The 9045-nt window shown below is 43.1% G+C and overlaps 1 protein-coding gene across 1 annotated transcript in view; it reads left to right on the forward strand.

Moving 5' to 3' along the window:
- Positions 1 to 4688, forward strand: part of LOC109315851 (protein TASOR-like) — a gene marked incomplete at its 5' end in the record, with an annotated part of 5156 nt that extends 468 nt beyond the window's left edge. The window contains 2 exons of the mRNA XM_019543792.1: positions 3395 to 3490; positions 4576 to 4688. Coding sequence (XP_019399337.1) covers positions 3395 to 3490; positions 4576 to 4659 — 180 coding nt within the window. The remainder of the gene's footprint in view (positions 1 to 3394; positions 3491 to 4575) is intronic.
- Between the last annotated feature and the right edge of the window lie 4357 nt (positions 4689 to 9045).

Consider the following 9045-nt stretch of genomic DNA (forward strand, 5'->3'; position numbering starts at 1 on the left):
TTGTGTGCACTAACTGCATATGTAAATATACCTTGTAAGAGCTGAGCCTGAATATCAGGTTGCAGGTACTTGCTACAGTATCCATTAAGCTCCCCAACCCTGAGGTCTTTTTTTATCTAGGGAAGAAAGAGATAATGCAGCCAATCTGCAACCCCAAGACCTCCCCTCCCCTTCCCCCCCAAGTCCCAGGAGGCCAAGCCATCAGGAGCAGGTTGAAATGCTAATGTGCCCATGCTGGCTTGCATGCAGAAGTTGCTGCTTTTGTGTGGATTCAAAGCAACACAGTGAAAACTGAAGGCCATGTCAGATCAAAATATTTCTCATTCCTTTTATTAGAATCCTGGCTGGGGACAAGTTCCTGTGAGCCTCCTGTGAGGCTCTTGTGAGCAGAAAAGCTCTGCATGGTATTTCCTTAGCTGAAACCATGAATGTGCACACACCCATTTAACCACAGCATGCTTGTCCTAGATATATATTGCTTAAAAAATGGTGTAGAAATACAACCATCATTTGTCTTGCAGTTAAGGCTGTATTCTTGGAAGATTGTAGGTGGCTCTGGTCTCCCTGGCTCCCCTGAACCTATGCACTTGCTGTTGTTAACTAACATAGCTTTGAAACTCTAGCTGCTGAAAAGTCCTGTACAGTCATTGAGGATTTGGTGTTCACACTACATCTGGATAACCACTTCTTTTCTGAAGTGGAATCTGACACGACTTGAGTAGAAATCAGTGCACTTGCTAGTTCACAGCGATGAGCTGCAAACATGCATGTTCATTTGAAATCAAAGCAAACCAAATATTTTCTTAAGTGCTTGTGGTTTGCTGGACATTGGGGCAAAGCTAAGTAGTCTATCATATGTTCTGGACTATATAATAATCATAAAATGCCTTGTCATTTGATTTTTTTTTTTTTACTTAAATTGAAATTAGTTCCAAGAATTAAGAGAAAATACTAAAAAAAGAAAAAGAAAAAGCTGTATTCCTGTTCTCGAAAGATCCTGTGATGCCATTCCCTGTGGAACTGATTTTGATTAATACATCCTCTGCTGAAGTTATACTGTAGTTAAATCACTGTGGGGGGGAAAGAAATCTATGTAACAGATTTGCTTATAAAGAAAAAAATCAAAATATAAAGACGTATAATCATGGGTGGCCATTAGAAAAAGCAGACTGAACTGCTCTGAAATCCTATCTGAGCAGCTGAATCAGAGAGGACTTTGTGGACAGCCTGGCCAATATGTTTGAAAAGAGAAAATATAGTATAAAATGTCCTCTGCAGTGAAAGACAGGCAGCTCTGCCATTCAGCTTGGCTGGACACTTTTCATACATCTTGATAAGACCAGGAAAATACCACCAGGGACAGGGTCCTCACAGTCTCAAGAGAAGTCTCATCTACGCAACAGAGATAGGCTGACTTAAGTTGCCTTTCATAACGTTGCATGTGCCCGCACCCAAATCTGATGCACAAACCCAGGTGACCCTGCAGGTCTGCAGACAGCGTTTAAGGAGTCCATGAAAAATGACTGTGATTAATCGAAAGTGCACGAATACCCACACTTACCGTTCAGAGGTGACTGCACTTCTATTTGAAATTTCCAAAGGGGTCCGCACCTCCATTCAGAATTTTTTAGGGGTCCACAAATGAAAAAAGGTAGAAAACCACTGCCGTAGAGGCACCAGCAGTTGTAACCTTTGGGTTCCCAGCCAGCATGTACAGTGTCTTCTGCTGACAAAACCTTTCACAGTGAGGACACCTTATACTGGCAAAAACAGCCAAGCATTTGTATACTTCAGCAGCAAAGTAGTAATGCTGGCTGATAGGAGTTCTGGTGGCAAAACATTCTAGGGCAGACATGGTCAAGTGCACTCCTGGCTGGTTGTTACTAGAGAGTAAGAAGATTTCCTTGCTAAACCTTTCTTTATGTGTAACTTTTTGCCCATATATCAGGCAAACTAGCCTCTCAAATGTGACATGCCGTTTCCTCATTCTCCAATGGTAAGAGTGAGTTTAGACCAGCCGCCAGTGTTTTAAACCAGCGTACAATTTAAACGTTTTCTGAGAATGGGTAAAAATATCCATGACCAGCTTGTACTCGTGTTCTCACAGCTGCTGTCAACAGCAGCAGAGCAATGGTAAGAGATTTTTAAGAAAAGAATTGGGAGAGGTTAAAGGCACTTTGTCCATCAAGGCCATGTTCTCGTAGCCACAGCCACAGTAGGTGTGGGATACCAGGTATTCTTCAACCATCCCATTGGGTTTCACTCAAGCCCTATTCAGAAATGGAATGCAATGAGCGGAATAAATCAACCAGCCTGCTGAATACTTTGCCCAAAACCATGTGTCCAGTTAGGGAGGGGAAAAACAATTTTACTGGATTCAAAACTTTTATATCCTTTGTGGAACTATAGAATTAAAAAAATCCCTTCTTTCATTTAAGCATATGAATAAGTAAGCAGGTCAGTTTAAACACTTAAACCATTATATTAAATATACTGTATGCCCTGAAGGGGGAACTTGTTTAGGCAAGGGGAGGAGGAGCCAAGACTTCTGGGTTTTATTTGGATCTGTCTGTTCCTCAGTCTCCCCTTTCTGTATAATGGATCCAGCATCTGACTGCTGCCCATAGAGTTTGCGAGGCTTAAAAGTGCACGGCTATGCTTTAAATTAAAAAACCTGTAAACCTTTGTGTTGAGATTGACCGTATTGTTAATTAGCTGCAATAGAGTTTAAATACCAATTAACAGTATAGATGCTTAAGTTGGATAAATACCAATCCATGTGTTGAAAGGCTACATTTAGTGGTCCTTGTATGTCCTGAAATACCCAAACAGTGCAAGGAAATGCCTTTTCTAACTTGCTTTAAATGGTAGCAATGGGTTCATTATGTGAAGCAACACACAGAACCCAATAAATCTGGGTCTTGACTTATAAAGAGGAGCCAGTTATTACCTACCAGATTTTAAGTGATGTAATGGTTTTTCATAAATGATCTCTATAGGCATCTACATTATTAAATGCCTTTTGATGTTGAAGATACTTTTCAGGCCTGTCTGCATAGCCTCAGGACTGTACAGTGGATGCGTGGCACACCCACTCTGCACCTGTCATCATTTGGACCAGATGCAACAGAGCTGCCTTCATGTTTGAGAGAGAAGTCACTGCCACAGGCTTACAAGGCCACCACAATACATCTCTTATGGGTGGCAGCGGGCACAGAGTGGGTGTGCGGCCTGCTTTGGTGTAGACTCCTTGGCACAGTCCAGAGTCAATGTACATATGCCCCCAGTTTCTCTTATTTAATGTCCATAAGGCACATTAGAGGGAGGTGCTGTATATAGCATGGCTCACTTGGGTAGACAGTATTAAATTACACTGCCTTTGTGTCTTCCACAGTACAAAACTTTCTCCCAGGAGAAGAAAGCCAGTGGCTATAGTGAGGAAGAACTGGAGGAATCCTACGCCTTCCTTCTGTTTGAAAATGAAGATGGGGTAAAGTAGATGGTTTATTCAACACGATATATTTGACATCTGCGTGCTTTCACTTTCAATATGGCTTCTTCCTTACTGAGTTGTGTGTAAATGGTTTAGTTTCCCTTTGTAATCTCCATTGGTTGTGTAGTACGAGTAACTCATTGGAGAATTTCTCTGATGAGGTGGATCTCAGCATGACCCTTGATCCTCAGTGATGGATTTGAGTCCATCTTTGGATCTTTTTGACACCTTTTTTTTTTTTTTACCTTGAGTCCATCCTTTTTGGTGCTTTTTTTGACCTAGTGTTCTTGTTAGGGTTTGAGTGATAGCAGGCCCTACAGCACTGTACAGATGCATGGGAAAGCATCTCCCATAACTCAGTGAGTTTGCAATTAAGCACAGGCTTGAACACCACAGCTCAGGAACACCCTTAGAAGACAGGAGCTTACTAGCGTGCTTTGGAAGAAAGTTGGGGAGGCCTACACAAAGAAAAAAACAAAAATGGCTGCTGATGTGCAGTACTGGTTGCTGTCTGCCAACTTTCTCGCAAGTCTTTCATATAAACGTATTTACTCTGCATTAAGTCTTTGTGTGGTTGTGCTAAGGAAGAACAGTCCCGTTGTTCTTTAAATTCATATCCTAGCCTTTTTGTAGTAGCTTCTCCATTAACTTCTATGTAGCTAGCCCCTTCCTGAATCAAGCAAGTCCAGGGCTTCATTTCTCTTGTTGCAAAGTCTTCTCTGGCAAGGTGGAATTTCCCAAAATTTCCCTTAGCCCTCTCTGTACTGCTTGGCAATAAGATATTGGCTCCTATGTAATTAAAACCTTTCCTAACAGCACCTTACAAACGAGTCTCATCAGTTAAGTCCTGACGCATAGCCAGGAGCTCTTTCCAGCAATTTCACTGAGCATGAGAATGCTCTTTATTTGTTCCATCGCTGGTGTCTTACAGACATAATAAGAATTAATTGATCTGCAGTATTTAAAATGCACGTATCTGCTGGCTGAAAACACGTTTGCCGAGTGTCATAACTGTAGCTTTTGACAGCCAAACACTGCATCTTTAAATCAGATAAATAAATAAGAATTCCCTTATTTTGAAGGCAACAGAGGTGTGTCGGACAGGACTTCGTACAAACACCAGTTCCATGACCACACTGGGTGATCCAGCAAAAGGTAAGGTTTAAATTCAGGTGAGAAATGGTCTTCAAGCAGTTCTTTAAAAAAAATAACCAGATGAACTTGTATGACCACATTTTATTTATTTGGAAGACCTTTTAAAAAAAACAAAACACCTGGTATTTCTTACTTTTAAATCGCATTCAGTGATAGCAAGGAGTGTTGTTTTCCTCCGGTAACCTAATTATATATGAATAGTGGTGATACCTTTGGAAGTGACCACCATTTCACTGCCATTTTTGTCTTTTCTTTGACATAAGAAATGGCAGCTGAGTTGATGCAACACATTGGCATTTTGTTATGTTCCTCTGCACTGACCTTTTTATTTATCCAAGCCCCTTAGTGATCCATGCATTCTTCCTGTCATTACTACTTTGAAGAATATTGTGCCTAAGAGATAGTAGGGCTGCACACTGAACAGATCTCAGAAAATACTTGCCCTTCTGCCTCACACATCTAAAACCCTAATCCTGCAAAGAATACCAAGCATGTGTTTACTACCATGATGTATCCTATTAACAACCAACAGGACTCTTCCTGGTATTAACTACCAGGCCCTGAACTATTGGCCTGGCAGCAATATTATATTATAGGTGTCAATAACAAAATGACAGAGGTAGGTAGTGCTTATTTATCTACATATATGGCTTAATCCCAGTGGATTGTGAAGGATATTTGGACATGTATAACTTACTCCTATGTCCTCCCAAAAAATTGCATATCAAAAGAAAGTGGTTTGCTACATATGCTTCCACCCCTGTGGAGGAGGATGAGAGAAGAAAGGCTGTCAGAGATCAATCACGTTGCTTCAGGCCCCACTGGAAGGTGATAAGAGCAATATAAGACCTTGTGCGCAATAGTCTAGACTGTGAGAAAAAACTTCCAAACGCATTACAGGAAGTTAGCATTCACTTCAGGGAAAGGAGGGAAAACACCCTGTGGATTTTTACTCTTTGTTAATATTCTTACCGGTAAATTTTGATTTAAAAAAATAACAGGCCAAAAATGTTTTTTGTGGTCATTTTTGTTTCAGATATTTTATTGAAGGACCCAAATATTATTATCTGACACTTGGATTTATCATGTTCAATTTGAAATGAAACAGAAGTAGGCAATAGAGATGAATTGAACCAGTAATATTCAGAGCTAGACTTTACTCATGCAGCAGTAGAGTAGAACAAATGCATAAATCAGAATTCTATATCCAATTGACCCAAAAGGGTTAAAAAAAAAAAAAAATAGAATCTGAGCAGCTGACTTTTAAAAATTGAAGTTAAGGAGACAAATGGGCTGCTAGTATCTTATTTAATTTTAAATTATTCCTGATAATTTCTCCCTGATGAATGTGTGTCGTCCCCCCACCCCGGAAAAATATAATACTAACTATAGTTCCTGATCCAGGAATTGTACCTTCTAGATTCATTGGAGTTGGTCAGGGGGAAATTTGTGTAGTCCAGTGATGAATTGCTGTGAATTTAGACATGCACTTTATTTTGGCACAATAAAAAGTGCCCAAAAATTGATTTCTTAATGCTTTCATGTCCTTGGCCGAATACTTTTTTACCTGGTTCCTTAAAAGTAAGTTGAGATGAATTTTAATTTCATTTTTTCTTCATGTTTTATAGACTAGGGCCAGCCAGGGAACTGTCTATCTAAGATTAAACAGACTGTGAGGCTCCTTTTCTTCTACTCTTTTTAGAAGGCTATATGTAGTCAGTGAACCAGAAACTATTGTTTTCTACACTTCCTTGCAATCTGTGTCTTGACTGTTGCTGGTGGTGGTATGTCTTTAGCGAAAGTGCAGTTGGATTTTCCCATTAAGGGCAAAGGGTAGACTCACAAAATAGGTGACCTATTCTGGGAGGGCACCTAATTCAACCCCTGCTCAAGGTATGATCATCTCTATCCAAACCATCCTGGACAAGTGTTTGTCTAACTTATTTTTGAAGACCTTGGGAAAAACCTTTTTGCACAATTACCAGATGCAGTGCCTGAAACATCAAAAACAACTTAACTTGCCACAGCTGGAGCATAGGGACAGGATGAGTACCTGTGTTCTGGTACTGAAGCTCATTGAAATCCACTCAAGAGATCCTGGGAAGAGGCCACATCCCCAACTACAGCCGAAACCAAAACCCCACGCAAGTCCATCCTTCCTGTTGCCCAGTGTGGCAGTCGGTCTGACCGTGAGCAGAGGAGCAAGACTCTCTAGCCAGGCACCTCTGGATTTTTTTAAGCCCAGGAGGAACATGAGTATACCCCAAATTCCTTGGTTGTAATCAACACCCAGTTCTTCTAAGGCAAAAAACTCCCCCCACTAATACCTATAGCAACAGCTTCTATGTAAAGCTCCCTTTTGTCCTGTCATCGTTTAGGGTTATTTTACATCAAGACTAATGTATTTGCAGAAAGAGCAAGGGAAGGAATTACGGTAATCTGTCTTGAGCCAATGACTTTTTCTTTCCGTTTCCCTTTATTTAGCCTGGACAACAGCTGGATGAAAAACAGGGGGTCACAACACAGTGGGCTGAACTTTTTTGTAGTTATGTAAATTCCAGATTGAAAGCTCAGCCCCTGTTAACCGCTTCGGTTCTAGGCTGACACAAGCAGCTCTTTACACTCCCTTTCCAATGCAGTTGACCACATGTGGCCCCAGTCTTGCAAACTTCAGCTTATAAACAGTGGGGTGACTCACAGAGCCTAGGCTTGGTAGAAAAGGAGGTATATTTTAGTCAGCCTTTCCTGTAATGACAGTTGCTCTGTCCATAACCTTTATATAACAGTTTTATATGTGTATACAGTTATATATGTAACAATGCACATGCGCTGTGCTGACCAGGAAAATATGGCAGGGTGCAGATGGCAGATTCTTAAGGGGATTATAGGCTTGGCAATGCTACACTCGCTAGCACCACGACTGAAAGAGACATGGGAGTCATGGTCAAGATGAACATGAGCCACCGATGTGATACTGCAGCCAGCAAAGGGAACAAAACTCTGGCTTGCATGGTGCATCTCAAGCAAGACCCAGGATGTCATCCTCCCACTGTATTTGGCCTTGGTAAGGCCACAGCTGGAATACTGCATCCAGTTCTGGGCTGCACAATTCAAGAAGGACATGGAGAAGCTTGAAAGAGTCCAGAGGAGAGCCCCACACATGATCAGAGGGCAAGAGAACAGGCCTTATGAAGAGAGGCTGTGAGCTATGGGACCTCAGCCTGGAAAAGCGCAGGCTTAGGAGTGACTTGGTGTCAGCTTGTATGTACATCAGGGGGGTGCATCAGGATCTGGGGGAACATCTGTTCACCAGAGCACCCCAAGGGATGACAAGGTCCAATGTCACAAACTCATCCATGGCTGTTTTAGGCTGGACTTAAGGAAACACTTGTATGGGAAACAAGCAGGAGGAACTCACCCTCCTGCTAGCTGACACCAACCCGGACATAGTGGGGATCACTGAAACGTGGTAGGACTCAACACATGACTGGGCGGTGAATATCAAGGGCTATAGGCTGTACAGGAGGGACAGGATAGGAAGGGAAGGTGGGGGCATGGCACTCTGCATTAAGGAGGAATACCCATCCTCATCAATTAACAAAGAATCAGAGGAAGGGCACTCTGAAGTGCTTTGGGTCAGAATACAAGGCAGTCGAGGGGAAAGAGACTTAACAGTGGGGCTCTACTGCAGACCTCCCAACCAAGGGGAAGAGCTCGACTAGGAATTCTTAGGTCAGCTCACGGAGATAGTGAAGTCTAAGGACGTGGCTGTCATGGGGGACCTGAACTTCCCGGACATCTGCTGGGAAGAGCAGTCAGCCAGGTCTGACTGCTCACGTAGGTCCCTAGCCAGAATGCAGGACCTCCATCTAACCCAGGAGGTGCACAGCCCCACCGGGGAGATGCCTTGTTGCACCTGGTGCTGGCCACAGACAGTGACCTGGTGAGGCGGCTGCGGGTGCTCGACCACCTGGGTGACAGCGATCATCGCCTGCTGGGATTCATCATCCAGCGCAAGGTGGCAAAGACCTGCAGCAAGGCAGCAGCCCTAGATTTCAGGGGGGCAAACTTCAGTAAGCTAAGGAGAATAGTCGGGGAAGCACTGAGGTCCCGGGGAGGAGGGGAGTCAGGTGTCCGAGGAGAGTGGTCGCTCCTTAAGGAGACGATCCTCCAAGCCCAAAGGGAGGTAATCCCAATGGGGATGAAAGGGAGCAGGAGGGCACACAAGCCCCCATGGCTCACCAAAAGCATCCGGGAACGTCTCCTAGCTAAAAGAGAGGCGTACACCCGATGAAAAGGAGGGGCTATCACCAGGGATGACTATACTGCAGTTGCTCAGGGATGCAGGGGGGCAGTCAGGAAGGCCAAGGCAGAGATGGAACTGGGACTAGCTTCCC

This window comes from Crocodylus porosus, unplaced genomic scaffold (genome assembly GCF_001723895.1).
Source record: "Crocodylus porosus isolate Cpor-Errol unplaced genomic scaffold, CroPor_comp1, whole genome shotgun sequence".
NCBI classification, from domain to species: Eukaryota; Metazoa; Chordata; order Crocodylia; family Crocodylidae; genus Crocodylus; species Crocodylus porosus.